The sequence below is a fragment of the Capricornis sumatraensis genome, chromosome 13 (genome assembly GCF_032405125.1).
Source record: "Capricornis sumatraensis isolate serow.1 chromosome 13, serow.2, whole genome shotgun sequence".
Lineage (NCBI taxonomy): Eukaryota > Metazoa > Chordata > Mammalia > Artiodactyla > Bovidae > Capricornis > Capricornis sumatraensis.
Genome location: NC_091081.1, coordinates 32,884,497 through 32,906,591, shown reverse-complemented (window position 1 = coordinate 32,906,591; position 22,095 = coordinate 32,884,497). Strand labels below are relative to the sequence as shown.

Sequence of the window (22,095 nt, the reverse complement as noted above, 5' to 3'; positions counted from 1 at the left end):
AAAGTTGATTTTTCATAAAGAACACTGCCGGGTTGAATAGTAGCCTATACTCAGTTTTGTAAATTAAAGCTTCCTAAACTACATTCTTGACACTTTTTTATGAACACTTTACATATAGGACTAGTCTAAGCAATCATTTATAAAATTCTAGACACATAACCCCAAATCCACTTAAGTCAGTCTCTATTTTAGTCTCTTTAGACATATTAAAGTCTCCTCAGTTAATTGCCCTAGTCCTTTGAAACAAAACAAACAATGATAACTCAGCAAATTTTTAGAACATCTTAACACTGACAAAAGGCATCAACAAAATAAACTATTCCCAGAAAAGCCTAAAAAGAGACAAAGTTGACAGATATTGCTGCCTACTGATTTGTGTGTATTTTTAAACACTTACCTAAGCAATTTATGACCATTTGTTGTGGCAACTTCAGCAAGGCTTGTTAGAATCTTTAAATACTGGCTTTCACTTTGCTGAGACAAATGCTCCAGAACTTGCCGTAACTAAATTTTTTACAGATAAAAAATATAATTACATAATAATCCAATAAACTTTGTCAAGAAATGATGTACTTATTAGCTTGGTAAGTTATCCCAAAGCTCAATTAGCTGAATCAAGTCCTTTACAAATATCTGCCCTTGCATAAAATCAAAAGCTTATACAGAGATAAGATGACATAAAATCTTTGTTCAAACTCACCCAGTGAAAAAGTATAAACAGATAGAACAGAAGTCACCAAGTTTTTTTATGGAAATTAATGCAAAACTTCTAAATTGTAAAAAAAAACTTAAACTTTATAATTATTCAAAGAGTAGAGTATTACAAATACAGAGCTCAGTAAACTAGTGATTACTAATCATAACATGATATTCCTTCTTAGGTTCTTTTCCTCTACCAATGGGAAATATTCTAATTATCTTAAGAAGAGATCAAAGGTGCAGAGGACAGAAGACTCACAGGGCCAAATATTAGCACAAAGTTTATTAATTATTATGCAATTCATACTCACCCTATAAGCAGATAAGCCAATTCAAATTATTTAAATATTTACATAATAAAATTACTAAACACATTTGTAAAATGCCATATACACCACATATGAACAAAGCTTGTTCATTTACACACTATTAGCACAATTGTATTACCATGTTTTCTCGGAGATCTTCATTCTGTGTCATCTGAATAATTGTCTGGAAAAGCCTAGGATGATACTGAATTAATACTTCACAGGTCTCTCCATATCCACCCTAAAAACAAGATTTAAGATTATCTAGGTTTAAAAACAAAATTCCTAAAGGAAAACTAGTCTCTTCTACATATAAGTTTGGTACCAAATATGTGAGTCTTCCACATCAAGCAACTGTCCAGTTCTCTGTGGACACTGACTGGGTGTCCCACCGTTTAATTCAATTATGATGCTAACTGCCTGGAGTTAGGGCATACTACACAGTAGGGAGTCAGTCCTGCAAGAGTGCTCCCAATTCAAAAGCCAATCACAAGTCCACACCAGCCATTCTTTTGACTAACTATAAGCAAGGTCCTCTAAGACCTACTCCTCGGGTTTAATAATTTGCTAGAATTGTTCATAGAACTCAGGGAAACACTTTACTTACATGTTTACTATAAATGCTACAACTCAGGAACAGGCAAATAGAAGAGATGCATAGGGCAAAGCATGTAGGAAGGGGCACAGAGCTTCTGTGCCCAATCTGGGTGAGCCACCCTCTCAGCACTTTGATGTGTTCATCAACCTAGAAGCTCTCTGAGAACCACATTGTTTAGGGTTTTATGAAACTTCCATTACACAGGCATGAGTGATTAAATTACCAGTCACTGGTAACTAAACTCAGTCTCCAGCTCAACTCCCTCTCCAGGAATGGGGGAGGAGGCTGCTTCTAACAACATGGATGGCTCATCTGTCAACCAGTCCCTTTCCTGAAGCTACCGAGGGACTTTCAGTCACCAGTCATCTCATTAATACACAAAAGACATTCTTATTACTTTGGAGATTCCAAGGGTCTTAGAACCTCTTGTGTTAGTAACTGGGATATAGGCAAATATATATTTCTTATACTATCACAGTTTCTTTTAAAGATCATATTCTTAACAGACTAAGAATCTTTGCACCCATCCTCTCACTTGAGGAAAAAAAAAACGATCTTACCTGTCTCAGTTTCTATTACAAAGTAAAGTGAAGTGAAGTGAAAGTCGCTCAGTCGTGGCTGACTCTTTGTGACCCCATGGACTATACAGTCCATGGAATTCTCCAGGCCAGAATACTGGAGTGGGTAGCCATTTTCTTCTCCAGGGGAACTTCCCAACCCAGGGGTCAAACTCAGGTCTCCCACATTGCAGGTGGATTCTTTACAAGCTGAGCCACAAGGGAAGCCCAAGAATACTGGAATGGGTAGCCTACAGTAGGAATATACATTAACAACATACCTGTACACATAAATCCAGAGGGGTTACTCCGTTTTTATCTGACAGATACTTGGCGCCTCGTAACAGAAGAATCTGTGCTGTGTCTCTCTGACCATGACTGTATAGAGACAGAACCAAGTTAACATATGATCTTTTTAATAAGACATTAAAATGTCTTTTGAAACAAGTTATGGACAGTTAGTATCAATCAACGGAGGATGACAATTTTGACACACTGAGAGGAAGATCTGAACTACAACCTCAACAGTTAGAAAAACTTAACCAATGTTAAGTCATACCTTAATAATGTAGATAAGAAACTGACCTAGTGAATCTCAGAACTGACATATTACTTGGGACATATTACTACAATAACTTATAACATTTTGAGATAAGTTGCTGCTACTCAGGCTTATGCTGTTTTTTTCTTTCAATCACTTTCTTCTCAATTCTAGCCTGACCTGCTTTCCACCACAAAGGTCCAAGTTTCCAGATTTCTTAGTCCAAAAGAATCTCAATACAAAAAACAAGTGTAAATTTTATGACGCTTCAATACTCGGTGAAAAATAAAAATAAAAGGAGAAAAGACAAAAATCAAAATAAATAAATGGGGGGAGATTAATTAGCAAAAAATACTATCTAATTTCCAACCTTCATTTTATCAGCCCACTCAGTCTGGTTTCTGCTGACAGCTATTCAATCTGACCTACAATGAAAAATTCTTATCCACATGCCCTATTTGCTCAATTTGCTCTTTCAGGTAGGTGTAGCAACCACTCTAAGCCAGAAAGAAGTTGTTTTGGGAGTTACAACCACTAGACTCTAGATTTCATTTTTTTTTTTTTTAATTTTTTTTTATTTAATGTTTTTGGCTGTGCTAGGTCTTAGTTGCTGCTTGGGCTTTTCTCTAGTTGTGGTGCATGGGCTTCTCATTGCAGTGGCTTCCCCTGTTGTGGAGCATAGGCTCTAGAGCACTCGGGCTTCAACAGTTTGCTGCACATGGGCTCAATAATTGCAGCCCCCTGGCTTTAGAGCACAGGCTCAGTAGCTGTGGCACATGGACTTAGTTGCTCCAAGGCATGTGGGATCTTCCTGGACCAGGGATCAAACCCATGTCTCCTGCACTGTCAGGCAGATTCTTTACCACTGACCCACCAGAGAAATCCCTGAAAGTGGAAGTGTTAGTCACTCAGTTGTGTCTGACTCTTTGTGACCCCATGGATCATAGCCCACCAGGCTGCTCTGTCCATGGAATTCTCCAGGCAAACATACTGGAGTGGGTAGCCATTCCGTTCTCCAGGGGATCTTCCCAATCCAGGGATTAAACCCATGTTTCCTGCACTGGCAGGCAGATTCTTTAACACTGCTGCTGCTGCTGCTGCTAAGTCGCCTCAGTTGTGTCCGACTCTGTGCGATCCCATAGATGGCAGCCCACCAGGCTCCCCCATCCCTGGGATTCTCCAGGCAAGAACACTGGAGTGGGTTGCCATTTCCTTCTCTAACGCTTGAAAGTGAAAAATGAAAGTGAAGTCGCTCAGTCGTGCCCGACTCTTAGCAACCCCGTGGACTGCAGCCTACCAGGCTCCTCCTTCCGTTTTTCCAGGCAAGAGTACTGGAGTGAGGTGCCATTGAGCCACCAGTAAAGCCTCTAGGTTTCATTATTTAAAGCTACTTTTACAAAATGCCCAAGGAAGTCATACAGCTTCAAAGAGTAAACTACTACTCAAGCACAAGTGAAACTCGAACTCATATCTCTGGTTTTCTAGACCGATACTCTTCCCACAGTACTGTTACCTAAAAAGGTATGTTATTTCATAGAGATAAAGACTATACAAATTATTAGAAACTTAGATAAAAACAACCTACTCATTCTCTTCCACAAAATGACACTGCATAAAGTTTAACTGAAATTAATTTCAAAAACAGCATCCTAGTATTAAATTAACCTGGTGGCAGATATTAGGTGTATCACTCTCTTGAAACTTTATTATAATGCTGATTACCTTCCTTAAAACAAATATCAACAGATGAAAAATAACTTAAGAACAGTATCTAATTAACTCTGAAAAAGCAGAAAATCGAGAAACCAAGTAAATCAGTAATCCCTCCAAAAGTGACAGAAACTAATTTTACTAGTCTACATCAAGAAAAGTCTGCATCAAGCATCATTTCAGGTGGAAGTGCTGGCCACCACATTATGTATTATATAGTTAACAGTAATTATTTTACAAATAACACTGTCCTAGTCTGTATAATACCTAAAAATAAGGACTATGAGAAAAGAAACTAACTCGAGTTTACTTAAGGAAACAATGTTTTATGTAGCTACTTTGTAGTAGATTTCCTAACTGAAAGGAGTTGCCCAGTAGTAGTTGTAACCCAGGTTCAGAATCTTACCTCTCTCACTTTTATTACAGACCTCCAAAATGCCATAAAAATCTCTCTAATTCATTGAATTTATATAACCCCAGCTAAATCTTGCTTTCCTTAACCGAATAAAAGTTATCTGCAGTTACACAAACTATTTGAAAATCACTACACATCCAAACCTTTATTAAAAGAACCAAGTTAAGGGAATGGGAAGTATTATGACTGAATACAAAACCAACCTAATCATTTAAGGATCTGAAGCATTTGCAGATACCATATAAAAGTCTTGAAAACAAAGGCACCTGAAGATTTGGGCAGAAGGAGAAAGTCAATGTGTGCTTATAGTCCACATGAAAAAAAAATCTAGTGAATTATCCTAATTCTCATACAAAATACCTAGAGAAGAAAAGCCAGGAGATACTTCCTATCATAATTTTAGTTCAAAAGCAATCTGAAATGACTAACTCACAGAAGTATTATTTTATTAAATAGTGTTCAGAATTAGAATAGAATACAAAGGAAGAAAGAAAAGGCTTGCCTGTACTATAGGATAAGAGTCAAACTTCTTAGAAAAACCTGCAGAGCAATGAAACTGAATGAGGACAAAACAACTCTGTGCTCCCAGGGTGTGGAAAAGTGTGCTAGGGCTTAGTGAGCATCTACCAATTACTAAGTGTAAAATCCTCTGCAGGATGCTTTAAATAAGCCATCTCATTTAATTAGCACAAGGTATATATCAGTATTTCCATTTCACAAAGAAACAAAGTTTCAGAGGTCAAGAAGTTGCACAGTTTGGGGGTTGTGATTTGAACCCCACCTCCTATACAGTTCAATACCTTCTCAATGTAATTTAAAAAAAACACCTGTTTCAGCTGATCCTTGAATGAGACACATGATGATATACCTACTAACATCTCTCAACAACAAAAACTTACATTAAGTTCAGCTTTTCTGTCTTAGAGCCTGTAACTTGTCTACAAGATCAACTTGTTCTATTTCTCACTTTCCTTTCCCTTTTATGGGAGACAATACATTGGGAATAATTTATAATTTGTAATGTATACCGGGAAGTCCTAATGTATACCTTTAGATATCATGAATACAATCAGAAATCCGCCTACAAAATGAATCATCTTCCATGTTCCATATTTATCATCCTGCTACAAAAAGAATTTATTTTCTAGTTTCAATTTTAATCGCATTTGCTTAACCATCTTTGTTCAGTGAGATATAATGTTTGCTCAGTTAAAACTTAATGACGGGTATATAACACTAGCAGAAAGCACTTCTAAAAAATTCTTAACTATACGAATATCACAGTTAAGTACAACACTAATATACCTATATTTTACCAGTACACATGGCATTGTTTTACATAAGATAGCTTTCAAAAATGTAATTACAGTGATTTACTCATCCAAAAACATTTACAAAGCATCTAAGCACAAAGCACTGTACCACACAAGGAATATAAAGTGATGAATAAAACAAAATTCTTTCTTTCATTGGGCTTTCAGTCCAGCAGGGAGACACATTATAAACCAGTAAATAAACACTATAAAATACAAAGTGCTATGAAGGAAATGATCATGATGCTGTGATAGGAAATATGAAGAGAGGCCTACTTAGATTGGTCAGGAATTCCGTCCTAAAAATTAACAATGAAGCACATGGAGTCAGTCACATAGAAAGTCTACGGAAGAACATTTCAGGCAAAACAAACAGCATGTAGAAAAGCCTACTGGAAAGAATCCACTGCATTTGAGGAACTCAAAGAGAAACAATGTGGCTGAACCACAGTGCGCTAAGCAGGGTCAGACCACGCAGGTTTCGTGAAAGAAGGCGTACATGCATGCTCAGTTGCTCAGTCATGTCCAACTCTTTGTGACCCCATGAAATGTACCCTGGCAGGCTCCTCTGTTCACGGGATTTTTCAGGCAAGAATACTAGAGTGGGTTGCAATTTCTCCTCCAGGAAAGAAGGCAGGGTTTGGATTTTAATGGAAATTCAATAAAGAGGCACTGAAAAGTTTAAATACAAGGTTTAAACACAAAGAGATAACAGCCAAATCATTTTTTAGAAGGTCACCATGGCTTCTGAGGAAAGAACAGAAGAAGGTAGGGAAACAACAGAGGAATCAGGAAGACCAGTTAACAGGCTATTGCAGTATTCTAAACAAGAGATTACAACTTTAACTAAAATGGTTTAGCAAGGTGGAGAGAAGTGATGAGATTCAGAATGTATTCTCAAAGTGGAAATTACAGAACTTACTAATGTACTCCAAGTTGAGGGTCAGTGAGAGAGACAAAGAGAAATAAAAAATAATGACTAGTTTCTGGCTTACACAACTGAGAAGATACGGGTTCCAATGACTGAGATGAGAAAAACTGGAGAAAAGGCTTGAAAAGGAAATCAGAAGCAATATTTTGGATATGTCAACAGCTGAGATTCTCTGAGACTTCCAAGTGATGATGTAAATCAAGAACTGGACATTCAAATCTGAAGTTTCAAAGAAAGGTCTAATCTAGAGATAAGCCTTCAAGATAGGATATGATTTCAAGAAATCAATGATATTATTCATAAATTCAGGACACTAAAAAAGGAAGGGGTAGGGTATTCTAGTCAAGCAATTGAATTTTAAGTATAACATGAGAAAAAACTCATGGATTCAGGGAAGATCTAGAGGTCTAGAGATTCAGAAGTCTTTGTGTTCTAATTGAAGGCTTAATGATTTGAATTAGTCAGATCAAAGCAACATTAGAGACCTTAAAAGAGAAGTTAAACAAGGAGAAAAGCAGATGTTTCATCTAAAACAAATCTCCAGGGAATTCCTGGGCGGTCCAGTGGTTAGGACTCAGCTCTTTTACCGCCAGGTCTCAAGTTCAATCCCTGGTCAGGGAAATAAGATCCTGCAAGCAACATAGTGTGACAAAAAAAATTTTTTTTAACCTCTGGTAAAATGACATGAAAAAGAAAAGAGCTTTCTGGAGAGCATTATAGCTAAAATAGGGAGCCTAAATAAATACTACAATTCTTATAATCTAAACCAAAAAGAAAAATTAAGTGTACTGTGAACTGCTCCTAACTGCAACTAATTGAACATACTGTATAGGGTTGGGGGGGAGGTATGTGTATAATTATTACACTGTCAGCTCCTTAAGGACTGGGGTTTATTTAGTACTGTATCACTAATGCCTATAATACTACATGGCACACTGCTGCTAAGTTGCTAAGTCGCTTCAGTCGTGTTCGACTCTGTGCGATCCCATAGACGACAGCCCACCAGGATCCCTAATCCCTGGGACTCTCCAGGCAAGAATACTGGAGTGGGTTGCCATTTCCTTCTCCAATGCATGAAAGTAAAAAGTGAAAGTGAAGTCGCTCAGTCGTGTCCAACTTCGCAACCTCATGGACTGCAGCCTACCAGGCTCCTCCATCCATGGGATTTTCCAGGCAAGAGTACCGGAGTGGGTTGCCATTGCCTTCTCTGTACTAAATAAATGTTTGCTTATTACATGAATGAATCAATGAATAAAAAGTATGCTTAAAGAAAATGAACTAAGACAAAAGTGTAAAAACAACTTTATGCATAACTTAATATTTAATAAGAATGATTAAAGAATTTTTTTTAAGTTACAAATCCAGAGAAAGCAAAGACACAGCTCTGAACTAAGACATGCATTAACAGCTTATCCTATTGAAACTAAGCTGGTACTCGATAAAGAAAATGATGGAAATTACTGGATTATTGATATACCTTTCTTATTACTTACCAAGTAATTAGCCTAAAATTTAAGTAATCAAGTAAATCAAAAGCTTCCACTTACAACATATGAAAACACTGGCAGTATAAAACACTTTTCATCATGCAGTTATATAAAAGAAACATAATGCTATATATGTCTTCTTAAAAGGGAGCACAGTATTTCTGGGAAAACAAGAGTTTTAGAAAACATAAAAGTATGTTTGTGTTTGGAAATACAGCAGATACAACTTTCTTTAATGAAAGCATCAGGCAATATAAAATATCATACCTGCAAGCAAAGTACAGTGGAGTGGCTCCTGATACATTTGGTCTGTTAATATCAGCACCACTGTCCAGCAAGCACTGCACTGTCTGGGAAGAAAACAAACAAAACTAAAGCCAGAGAAGTCAAATAAAGACAGTTATGACAATTTTAATCCACTTAATAAGGAAAGTTCTTACCACAACCCGAAGCTTTAAAGAAGAGTAGCAACATGACAATTATGATGGCTGAATAAATTACACTTTTTGTTAAGCTCCAAGTCTCAGGCACTACACAGTATTTGTGGAATTATCAATGTAATGTAAACTGTGTTAACCTGGGAAGGTTCCAGAAAATCACTGACACATGAAGTAGGTACCAAAGACTTGAAAGGTGGCCAGTACAACTGAGGAATGGAATTTTAAACTTTATTTTATTATAATTAAGTTTAAATAGCCACATATGGCTAGTAAACTGGAGAGTGCTGATCTAGATATCTGAATTTTTTGCCTCTAAAAATAAATAGTAGATAGCAGAGGCTCTAACCTTCTCAAAATTCAAAGAGCATAATAATTAAAATACAAAATATTAAAAAGCTAAGAAGTCCTTTACTGTTCACAGTAGCCAATGCCAACTCAGTTTCTCTGATAGCCATTCACGTACAATCTTGTCCCCTAAGCTCTACTTCTACAATCATCTAAAGTGTACTAAGGTATACATCATCACATGTCTACAGGATAACTAAACATGAATGGACAGACAACATTTAAGACAGAACTGAAGCAGGCCTCTAACCTGAAAAACAAACAGAAAAATGAAGAAAAATAAAGAAATAAAGGGAACCAAAGTAAATAGCAAAAAAAAATTTTTTAAGCTACTAATACTCTTCAGACAGACTAGATACTATCCATGGGACACAAACGAGATTCTGGGGGAAAAATATTCAGAGAATAAGACGTTAAAAATTTAATGGAAGAGTAAAAATTCAATGTATATATGCACGTGAACCCACTTCAGTCCTGTCTGACTCTGCGACCCCGTGGACTATATATAGCCCACCAGGCTCCTCTGTCCATGGGGTTTGCTAGGCACGAATACTGAAGTGGCTTGCCATTTCCTTCTCCTGGGGATCTTCCCAACCCAGAGACAGAACTTGGGTCTCTTGTGTCTCCTGCAGTGGCATGCAGGTTGTGTACCACTAGCACCACCTAAGAAGCTCAAAAATTCAATAGAAATTTAGAAATACAGTGTTGAAAAATTCTACAAGAATCAAAAAGACAAAGAAAACAGGAAAACTAGAAGAAAAACGACTGGAGAAAACTAGCCAATCAATCCAAGGAGGCATGTTATACAAACTGAGAATAAAGGAAATAAAGGAGGCAAGAGACCAAAAGGAAGTCATGAAGAAATAATACCAAAAAAATCTCAAAGAACTGAAGAACGTAAGTTGCTAGATTGAAAAGGCTCACCAGTGCACAGCTTAAAACATTAAAAGGCCTACAACAAGGAATATCAAATTAAAATTTCATAATACTGAGGATAATAAGATTTCAGAGATAAACAGAATTCAGATTGCCATTAAACTTTTCAAGAGCTACATGGAAATGTAAACGATGAAACACCCCCAAAACTATAAAGTGAATGACTTTCAATGTAAAATTCCACAGCCAGCCACACTATCATTCAAATATAAGCTTTTAAATAAAAACACGCTTAGCTATGTAAGATATCAAAAAATTTAACTTCAACACATCTGTTCTCAAGAAGCTACTGGAGGATACTCTCCTCCAAAACAAGGGAATGCAATATATCAAAATAGAAGATGTGGAATCTAGAATACTGAAGATCAAACATAGATGAGATTAAGAAATACTCAGGTTTAGAGAAAAACAATGGACATTATCTAATGATTTTGTCTTCAAAGAAACCAGCACTGAGAAAGATTTTGTGGGAGCATATAGGAAGAATTACTGATTTACATCTATTGGATCATAGAAAAAGCAAGGAAAATTAAAAAAAAAAAAACACATCTATTTCTGCTTCACTGACTACTCTAAAGCCTTTGACTGTGTGGATCACAACAAACTGTGGAAAATTATTAATGAGACAGGAATACCAGGCCACCTTACCTGTCTCTTGAGAAACCTGTGTGCAGGTCAAGAAGCAACAGTTAGAACCGGACACAGAACAATGGACTGGCTCAAAGTTGGGAAAGGAGTACGTCAAGGCTGTACATTGTCACCTTGCTTACTTAATGTATATGCACGGTACATCATATGAAATGTTGGGCTTGATGAATCACAGGCTAGAATCAAAATTGCAGGAAGAAATATTAACAACCTCAGATATGCATTGATACCACTCTAATGAAGAAAGGGAAGAGGAACTAAAGATGAAAACGCTAGCTTAAAACTCAACATTCAAAAAATGAAGATCATGGCATCTGTTCCCATTACTTAATGTCAAATAGATGGGGAAAAAGTAGAAACAATGGCAGACTTTATTTTCTTGGGCTCCAAAACCACTGCGAACAGTGACCACAGCCACAAAATTAAAACACATTTGCTCCTTGGAAGAAAACCTATGACAACCCTAGATAGTGCATTAAATAGCAGAGACATCACTTTGCCAACAAAGGTCCATATAGTCAAAGCTATGGATTTTCCAGTAGTCACATACAGATGCTAGAACTGAACCATAAAGAAGGCTGAGCACTGAAGAATCAATGCTTTTTAACAGTGGTGCTGGAGAAGACTCTTGAGAGTCCCCTGGACAGTAAGATCAAATCAGTCAATTCTAAAGGAAATCAATCCTGAATATTCATTGGGAGGACTAATGCTAAAGCTCCAATACTTGACCACCTGATGCAAAGAGCCAACTCTCCGGAAAACACTGATGCTGAGAAAGATTGAAATTAGGAGGAGAAGGGGGCAACACAGGATGAGATGGTTAGATGGTATCACCAACTCAATGGACATGAGTTTGAGCAAACTCCAGGAGATGATGAAGGACAAAGAAGCCTGGCATGCTGCAGTCCACAGGGTAGCAGAGTTGGACATGACTTAGTGACTAAACAACAACTGATTCACACACCAAAAACAAAAACAAAAGAATCAAATCGCCAGTCTATGTCTGACGCAGGATACAGCATGCTTGGGGCTGGTGCATGGGGATGACCCAGAGAGATGTTATGGGGAGGGATGTGGGAGGGGGGTTCATGTTTGGGAACACATGTACACCAATGGTGGATTCATGTCAATGTATGGCAAAACCAATACAGTATTGTAAAGTAAAATAAAGTAAAAATAAAAATTAAAAAAAAAAAAAAACTGAGCAAAGTTAATAGTTATCCTAGAGAAAATGTTATTGTATTACACTACTTGACTCAGCAGTAAACAATATTTACTGAACTACATACAACAAAGGAAATTAGTCCTGGGTGTTCATTGGAAGGACTGATGCTGAAGCTGAAAGAAACTCCAATACTTTGGCCACCTGATGTGAAGAGCTGACTCATTTGAAAAGACTCTGATACTGCGAAAGATGGGGATGACAGAGGATGAGATGGTTGGATGGCATTACCGACTTAATGGACATGGGTTTGGGTGGACTCCAGGAGTTGGTGATGGACAGGGAGGCCTGGTGTGCTGCAGTTCATGGGGTCGCAAAGAGTCGGACACGACTGAGCAACTGAACTGAATATTGTCTCACAAAAATTTGACATAATTAATTTTAGAAATGGGAAGATAATGCATGGGAAGAGGATTTAAATTAGTTAAATCCTCACTCACTCTAACAAGAAATGATTCAGTGATATCTAAAAGTCATAAATTAAGAAAGAACAATAGAAGAATATTATGTGGAAATAGATACAAGAAGAGAAGCTAAAAGAATTGAAAATTGTCGCCTAATGATCATGAATTGAGAAAGAAGGGTATTTAAGGGAGTATAATTTTTTATTACAAAGATTTTGATAAAAAATATTTTAAGAGGTAAGCTATTCATATATTATTGCTATTTGAACTTACTTCTATTTCAGGAGGAATTCAAAAATCTATGCAAAAAAAATTTTTTTTAAATCTATATAATAGCAACATTATTATATTAAACTTTATTATCAGCTATACAGTTGTGAAACTCAGGAAGAGTGGTCAAGAACAACTCTCAAATATAAGAAAATAAGCACTTAGGTTATTATTTTATAAGGCAAGGCCCACTTGAACATTTTGATCACGGTTTTTGCCTTTTTGACCTCTGACCGAGAAGCTGTGTTTGTGTGATCCAAATCTGAAGTGAGACAGATAGCAGCAATAATGTTCACTGACTGTTACAGAAAGCACATAGACAATAAGCCATCTCTCAAAAGGCACAGAAGAGATGAAGTCAATTACATCGAAAACACATATTAATATTCAATTGAGATGCAGCAACCAGAGAGGAGTTGAAATAAAGTAATTAACAAAACATATTATGCATTCATAAAAATTATATAACAGCTAAAAGTATATAATGATATATTAATAAAAATAACCTTGGCATATGCTTGGACACTGTGCTAATAAGCATTTATCATTTCATTTATTGCATCCTGTGGGGAAGTTGATATTCTTCTCTCCAGTTTTACAAGTAGGAAACTCAGTCTCAAAGGGGTCAAGTAATATGCACCCCAATACACAAATAAACAGGGGAGCAGGGATTAACACCTAAGTCCATGGTCATAACCACTAAACAATTTACCAAAAAACAAAAATTCTAATTTTTCTAAATTCAGAATAGTAAATAGAATTATGGTTAATCTGGAATATCTTCTTAAATTACATTAATTGTAGATGATCTAATAGTTCTCTATAAATATCTACTTAAGAGTCAAGCTCAAGGACCAACGTAAGTTATTTGTGTTTAGCTTTTAAATAATGCCATTTCTAAATCCACATAGTTTTCAAATTATTTCTGCATTTTTAAAATTTATACTGTTGAGTTCACAGTAAAATAAACTAGCCATTAAACTAACATATTCCTCTACAAAGTAGTAAGACAAACTTCAGGCAAATCATAGCAAGAAAGTATGATGCACAAGATGAACTGTAACACATTTCTATCATATCCTTGTACATAGTAAATATTCTACAAATACATTAAAAATTCTGTTCTTAAGAAAGGAAAACAATTAAGAAAGAAGAAAAAAACTCATCCAGTATTTTCTTTTATATTCATAAATCTTTCTGCTTTTCTAACAAAATTATCCCAATTAAGGGTCTCAAAATACACAACTATTAAAAGAAACATATATTTTCTAAAAGCTTCAATAGATCCCATGTAGATGAAATGTTGCCTGAAGACAAACAAGGAGAAAAACCCACTTCCCTCAGAGGAAGAATAAAAAAATACATAAAGGGATTTGAAGGTAAAGGAAAAAAAAATGCCTTTCAGCACTGAAATGAGTGAAAAGTCATCAATCTTCGTAATTAAAAAAAAAAAGTTCGCAGATTTCTTTTCGTAAAAGCTCTGTACCAGAAGGAGAAAGGATAATGCAGAATTCAATTATTGATTAAATTACATAATAAAAGGAGCAAGAAAGTCACATAACTTAAGTTTGTTTTTAAATTTCCAGTCTATGTTAGACTACCTATATGTATAACTCTGAAACAAGGAAAATTCAGTTGGAGGAAACTCTTGAGTATTTATTAAATTAAAAATATAAAAGGTCTTGAACAAACAATACTACTTAAGGATTTTAAATTATACAGAAGCACAAGGCAAAACATAATTGAAGAAAATTCTGGATTCAGCTATTAAAATCCCCAAGAAGTTTTCAGTAACAGAAAAATAATCAGATACAATCGTTTATAAGAATGAGCACTATCAATATACACTTCTCTTAAAGTTACAAAAGAAAAAAAAATACAAACATTCAGAAATGGAAAGAAAATGGCAGAAGAATACTGGTTAGAAAGATTTTGCATTTAAATAGTCCATTCTCCCTTATATCAAAAATTGCAAAGTTTGTATGTGCTAGTAGGGGGGGACCACTTTAGCTGCAAGAGTCCTAGCATTGAACAAAATGGACAAACATCTGCCTTCATAAAGTTTACATTCTCATGGAAAAGGAAAACAAAGGGACATAAGAAATAAAATATGTAGTGTGCTAGACAGTGATTTAGTGCTACCAGAAAAACTGATAGGATTCTCTACGGCAGATCTGGATTTAATTTGTTTTAGCAAATTTCTCACCCCTAAGCCCCTACACACAAATACTTCTGCGAAAACTGCACTGCATCTGTTTAAAAGACTACAAGCTGTGAAGTCCAAAAAACCAAAAATCATTGTAATTTACAATTGTCGTAAGTTCCCATTTTCAAAATTTCATGGCTTCTCATTTACTTGCAAAAATTAAGTTTAGCAGTTTACAATTTAGTAAACATGTAAAGGTATAGTAACATAAATATCTGTGACTGATAGCTGCTTACCTATATCTTTCAAGTTAACAATTTCAAGAACTACACTGAACTGAAATCATTTTATGTATCTAATATAGGTCAGGAAAATGTGCTTTTTAAATAATTCAGAACTTCAAATTCCCTGTCCAGCCCTCTTCCCTTTAAAACAACAACAACATCACACTATTCTCCTATTCCTAGGTAATCTACAATGGGAGTCTTCCTCCTTACAGAGTAAGAAATTGCTGGGAAGGAATCCTGAAAGAAAAGCATCGAAAGGGGATTTGCATATGGCCTTCAAGAAATCCATAAAAAGAAACTACACTTTCAACAGACTTCATGACCTTTCAAGTGATAAAACAACATCCTGAGTGGAAAACTAATGTGCAAACCTAATGTTTGGGTCAATCTCAAAAGTCATTTAATTGAAGGCAGCGACTAACCAAGACCACCTGTGCCCAATAAGCTGATAAATCACAAAGCAAGAAATCCAAGGCAGTTCTGCTTTATCAATGTCAACTCTCTGAACAACAATGATCAAAGTAAAAAGGAACAGATACTCAGTATTAAACCATAAGTAAAAATCTGAGTTGCTATATTATCATTACTAAAGAAATGATAATCAAAAAACAAAAAAAGCATCTTTCATTTCTTATTAAAAGTAATTCTGATGACAGGACAGCAATGCACAAACAACTTATATTCTAAATAAAATGGCCAACTCACTAATCAGTGACTGGTTTACACAGGTCTTCTCTAGAAACCTGTCCACCTAAGCCTATTGAGACTTTGAATCCATATGTAATATCAAGCAAAAATCAGTATTATCCAGTTGTGTTAGAAAAAAAACCACAGTAACAGAACTTTCTATTATATCTTCACATTTCTCAGAAGTGATGAAAGGAAAATTCTAACATCAGAATAAATAAAATTACTCTGACCCTAAAAACACACTCTGAAATGTTAAGTACATCTACCATTGTGCCTCAAGGCTGAATTCAGTTAATGTTTTTGCAAAAGCTTTCAATTAAGTTTGCATGGCTGTCCTGTAATTCTCTGGATGAAAAGCTTGGAAGCTGGCTAAAAATTTCAAGAGAGCTGACTGAACGTAAGTGAACTGTTCCTTAACAAGCCTACAATTTTAGGGAAAAAAAAATGCAGTCAGTTGTATCAAAGATCATCTACTCTAAGCATAGTCCAACTATCATTTCATATTGCTTGTGAACCTTCATATCACTGTATAAATTTAGCACTATAAAATTTATTCTGATAAAAATAAAATTTCTTTTTTAAGTGAAGTGAAATTAGTCCAAAAACTAATCCTTCTATATACTCTGACTTACATAAAATTGAGACTGAACCAACTGACAGTTCTCCAGAGTTTCTAAATCCAAGTTATTCCAGGAAAACAATAATCAACCATTTGTGGCAATTAAACATGTCAATAAATCTTAAAGACCTAAAGACAATGAAAAAAGTTATCAAAAAGTAAGTTCAACTCATTGTCAAAAAAATTGGAGTTAATTATACATATATCTTGCCCACGGACAGAGGAGCCTGGCGGGCTATAGTCCATGGGGTCACAGAGTCAGACACAACTCAGCGACTATATCTTCACAACAATATTAGGTTTTTTTTACTACACTTCTAAAAATGAGATTAAAAATCAAACAACACACTGGACCTAGCTTACTGCACAAGAGTAAATGAATTAAAGAGTTCAGGTAGTGATCCTTGTACTGTTTTTACAGATTCATATCATCAATAATAATGGCAATAATAGTACCAATACTATCATTACTCTTAAGTATCTTCCAAAGTGTTCACAACACTTTCTTTAATTATGTAATCAGTAGACAGAATATACCTTAGGAGATAGATAAGGATAGAAGAAGAAAAAAGTTGCCAGACTATATAGTAAGCCAGATGAATAATCAAATTCTCAAATGATTTTCTATTTGAAATCAATATCCACAGACAATACAATAATTCTGGTATTGTATAGCTCCCCTTCATGGATCACAGCCTGTCTTGATGAAGGGGCTGGTGTAACTTAATAAAGTGAAGAGCCATGCCATGCAGGGCCACCAGACAGACAGGTCATAGTGAAGAGTTCTGCCAAAATGTGGTCCACTGGAGCAGGGAATGGCAAACCATTCCAGTATTCTAGCCTCAAGAACCACGTGAACAGTATGAAAAGGCAAAAAGATATGACACCAGAAGATGAGTTACCCAGGTCAAGAGGTGTCTAATATGCTACTAGGGAAAAGTAGAGGGCAATTAATAATAGCTCTAGAAAGAATGAAGTAGTTGGGCCAAGGTGGAAATGATGCTCAGTTGTAGATGTGTTGAAAGTGAAGTCTGATACTGTAAAGAAGACTATTGCATAGGAACACAGAAAGATAGGTTTATGAATCAAGGCAAAGAGCTGACACATTGGAAAAGACCCTGATGCTGGGAAAGATTGACGGCAGAGGAGAAGGGGACACCAGAGGACGAGATGGTTGATGGTATCACTGACTCAATGAACATCGGTTTGAGCAAACTCAGGGAGATAGTGAAGAACAGGGAAGCCTGGCATGCTGCAGTTCATGGGGTTGCAAAGAGTCAGACATGAATTAGCAACTGAATAAATTAGATGTGGTCAAGCAGGAGATAACAAGAGCGGAGATCTACATCTTAGGAATCAGTGAACTAAAATGGACAGGAATGGACAAATTTAATTCAGATGACCATTATATCTACTACTGTGGGCAAGAATCCCTTAGAAGAAATGGAGTAGCCCTTATAGTCAACAAAAGAGTCCAAAATGCAGTACTTGGGTGCAATCTAAAAAATGACAGAATGGTCTCCGTTCATTTCTAAGGCAAACAATTCAACATCACAGTAATTCAAGTCTATGCCTCAACCACTGATGCCAAAGAAGTTGAAATAGACTAGTTCTATTAAAATTTACAAGACCTTCTAGAACTAACACCACAAAAAGATGTGCTTTTCATCAGAGGGGATTAGAATGCAAAGGTAGGAAGTCAATAGATACCTGGCAAGTTTGGTCTTGGAGTACAAAAAGAAGCAGGGCAAATATTAAGTGAGTTTGGTCAAGAGAATACACTGGTCACAGGAACCACCCTCTTCCAACAACACAAGAGACAACTCTACACATGGACATCACCAAATGGGCAATATTAAAATCAGACTGACTATATTCTTTGCAGCCAAAGATAGAGAAGCTCTATAAAGTCAGTAAAAACAAGACCTGGAGCTGACTGTGGCTCAGATCATCAGCTCCTTATTGCAAAATTCAGGCTTAAATTGAAGAAAGTAGGGAAAACCAGTAGGTCATTCAGGTATAATCATCTCCCTTATGGTTATACAGTGGAGATGACAAACAGATTCAAGGGATTACATCCGGTAGACAGAGGGCCTGAAGAGCTATGGACAGAAGACTGGAACAATGTACACGAGGCAGTGATCGAAATCATCCCAAAGAAAAAGAAATTTAAGGCAGAATGGTTGTCTGAAGAGGCTTTACCAATAGCCGAGCAAAGAAGAGAAGTGAAAAGCTAGGAAGAAAGGGAAAGGTATACCAAACTGAATGCAGAGTTCCAGAGTATAGCAAGGAGAGGTAAGAAGGCCTTCTTAAATGAACAATGCTGAGAAATAGAGGAAAACAACAGAATGCATAAGACTTGAGATCTCTTCCAGAAAACTGGGGAAAGGGAACATTTCATGCAAGAATGAAGAATGGGCAGGATAAAGGACAGAAACAGTAAGGACCTAACAGAAGCAGAAGAGATGAAGAAGAGATGCCAAGAATCACAGAAGAACTGTACAAAAAAGGTCTTAATGATCTGGGTAACCACAATGCTGTGGTCACTCATCTAGAGGCAGACATTCTGGAGGTGAAGACAAGTGGGCCTTAGGAAGCATTATTATAAACAAAGCTAGTGGAGGTGATGGAATTCCAGATAAGCTATTTCAAATCCTAAAAGATGATGCTGTTAAAGTGCTGTACTCAGTGTGTCGGCAAATTTGGAAAACTCAGCAGTGGTCACAGGACTGGAAAATGTCAGTTTTCACTGCAATGCCAAAGAATGTTCAAACTACCGTACAACTGCATTTGTTTCGCATGCTAGTAAGGTAACGTTCAAAATCTTTCAAGCCAGGCTTCAGCAGTATATGAACTGAGAACTTCCAGATGTACAGGCTGGATTTAGAAAAGGTAGAGGAATCAGAGATCAAATTGCCAACATCTGTTGGATCATAGAGAAAGCAAGGTAATTCCAGAAAAACATCTATTTCTGCTTCATTGACTACACTAAAGCCTTTGACTTTGTGGATTACACTGTGGAAAATTCTTAAAATGATGGGAATATCAAACCACCCTACCTGTCTCCAGAGAAACCTGTATGCGGGTAAAGAAGCAACAGAACCGGACATGCAACAACAGACTGGTTCAAAATTGGGAAAGGCGTAAGACAAGGCTGTATACTGTCACCCTGCTTATTTAACATCTATGCAGAGTACATCATTCGATATGTTGGGCTGGATGAATCACAGGTTGGAATCAAGATTGCAGGGAAAAATATCAACAATCTCAGATATGCAGATGATACCATTCTAATGGTAGAAAGTAAAGAGGAAATAAAGAGCTTTTTGATGAGGGTGAAAGAGGAGAGCAAAAAAGCTGGCTTAAACTCAACATTCAGAAAACTAAGATCATGGCATCTGGTTCCATCACTTCATGGCAAACAGAAGGGGAAAAAGTGGAAGCAATGATAGATTATCTTGGGCTCCAAAATCACTGCAGATGTTGACTGCAACCATGAAATTAAAAGACACTTGCTCCCTGGAAGAAAAGCCATGACAAACCTCTGCATATTAAAAAGCAGAGATGTCACTTTGACGACAAAGGTCCATATAGTCAAAGCTATGGTTTTTCCAGTGGTCATGTATGGATGTGAGAGTTGGACCATAAAGAAGGCTGAGTGCCCAAGACTTGATGCTTTTGAACTGCAATGCTGGAGAATATTCTTGAGAGTCCCTTGGACTGCAGGGAGATGAAACCAGTCAGTCCTAAAGGAAATCAATCCTGAACATTCACTGGAAGCATTGATGCTAAAGCTGATGCTCCAATACTTTGGTCACTTGATGAGAAAAGCCAACTCACTGGAAAAGATCCTGATGCTGGGTAAGACCGAAGGCAAAAGGAAAAGAGGGTAGCAGAGGATGAGATGGTTAGATGGCATCACTGACTCAATGGACATGAATTTGAGCAAACTCCAGGAGATAGTGAAGGACTGGGAAGCCAGGCGCAGTCCAGGGGGTTGCAAGAGTCAGAACTGAAGTAGTTTAAAATCATAATGCTATTATGTCACAAGGACAAAAATGATCATACTGTACTCTTCAACTGACCAAACCACTTCCTTCCAGCAAGAGGATGAAAACATTCTTATCTTGATTTACCTCTAACAAAACAGATGCATCTATATGAAATCATGTCAAAAATTACTTGATTTCTTAATTATGACAAAATTAATCTTTCTTCCAAATCTTTTATCTGTAAAAAAAAGTAATGTAAATCTATAATTTATGTGTCATCAAAGCAAGAACACAGTATTCAATTATAAATTCTACAAAGCTTTAGAGCTCTTAACCAGTTCAAAATGTTTTCATGCATTCTTGAGATTTTCCCTAAAATGAGATTAAAAGGTAAATTTCAGAGCATTTCTTTATAATATCATCCTCTTTAATTTGAAAAGAGCTTATATGCTTTAAAAAATATTTTTAATGGAGCTTCTTTTCCTCTCTAAAGTTTTACATTTTATAAAATATGTGTGCATGCTCAATCCTGTCCAACTCTTTGCGACTCATGCACTGCAGTCCACCAGGCTCCTCTGTCCATGGAATTTCCCAGGCAAGAATACTGGAGTGGGTTGCCATTTGCTACTCCAGGGGATCTTACCAACCCAGGGATCCAACCCACATCTCCTGTGTCTCCAGCACTGGCAGGTGGATTCTCTACCACTGAGCCTCCTGGGAAGCCCCATAAAATATATAATCAATATACAGTATTAATTCTAAACTTAAAAATAGAATCTTAAAACCTATGTGGATTGGTATATGTCTACATGGACATAAGTTCTGAAGACCTTTTAATGAGTTTATGCAAAAGTTAACTACTTTGAGACAACACAAAGGCCATTTTCATTTGCTGATACCTGACAAAGCATTTTAGACTTTGTTCAACTTATGGAAAGATATACAGTTAAAAGCAAAATTAATAATCTCTACACCCTGTAGTAACTTATATCTCAGAGCCCTTAAATCAAATTCAACTTAAGATAAAAGAATATGCTCATCCACTAAGATTTGAACAGGTCTCAGAAATACATTATGACAATAGGTAATATTAACACAACTATCAACACAGATTTTTAGAGGTGGAATTCCGTCTGAAGGCTGGGAAATGGACTAATTTTTCAAGGTTCCTTCTTGCCCTAATTGAAGAATTAAAAATATATACAATGAATTGGAAAACAGTGCTAAACATTCCCTTTGTGTATGATCCTCGCAGGTAACTATAATGGACCAAATATAAAGGAAACTTACTCACTAGTACAATCAACCACAAGTCAACGTGGCTTTTTACACTCGTCCTCCTATACTATATCTGCAAAATCTCACCCTGTGAAACCTATCACCACCATGAACTCAGGCCACCTATAAATCTGAAAATACAGTTCTTCAAAGGCCATCTGACTATGAGCAATTCTCCCTTACTCTACCACACCTGCTTTAGGTTGTAAACCATATGGAGTGTATTATACTAACTACTCTTCAATAACTTCAGTAGGCA

At 36.4% G+C, this 22,095-nt stretch overlaps 1 protein-coding gene across 3 annotated transcripts in view; it reads right to left on the bottom strand.

The window, feature by feature from the left end:
- The window catches only part of HACE1 (HECT domain and ankyrin repeat containing E3 ubiquitin protein ligase 1), a 104,939-nt gene that overhangs the window by 60,084 nt on the left and 22,760 nt on the right, over positions 1–22,095 (bottom strand). For 2 of the 3 annotated variants that reach the window (XM_068984870.1, XM_068984871.1), the window contains 4 exons: positions 8,827–8,909; positions 2,444–2,540; positions 1,147–1,248; positions 398–504 (listed from right to left, as the gene is read on the bottom strand). In XM_068984870.1, coding sequence (XP_068840971.1) covers positions 398–504; positions 1,147–1,248; positions 2,444–2,540; positions 8,827–8,909 — 389 coding nt within the window. The remainder of the gene's footprint in view (positions 1–397; positions 505–1,146; positions 1,249–2,443; positions 2,541–8,826; positions 8,910–22,095) is intronic. The other variant, XM_068984872.1, reaches the window with a different exon arrangement.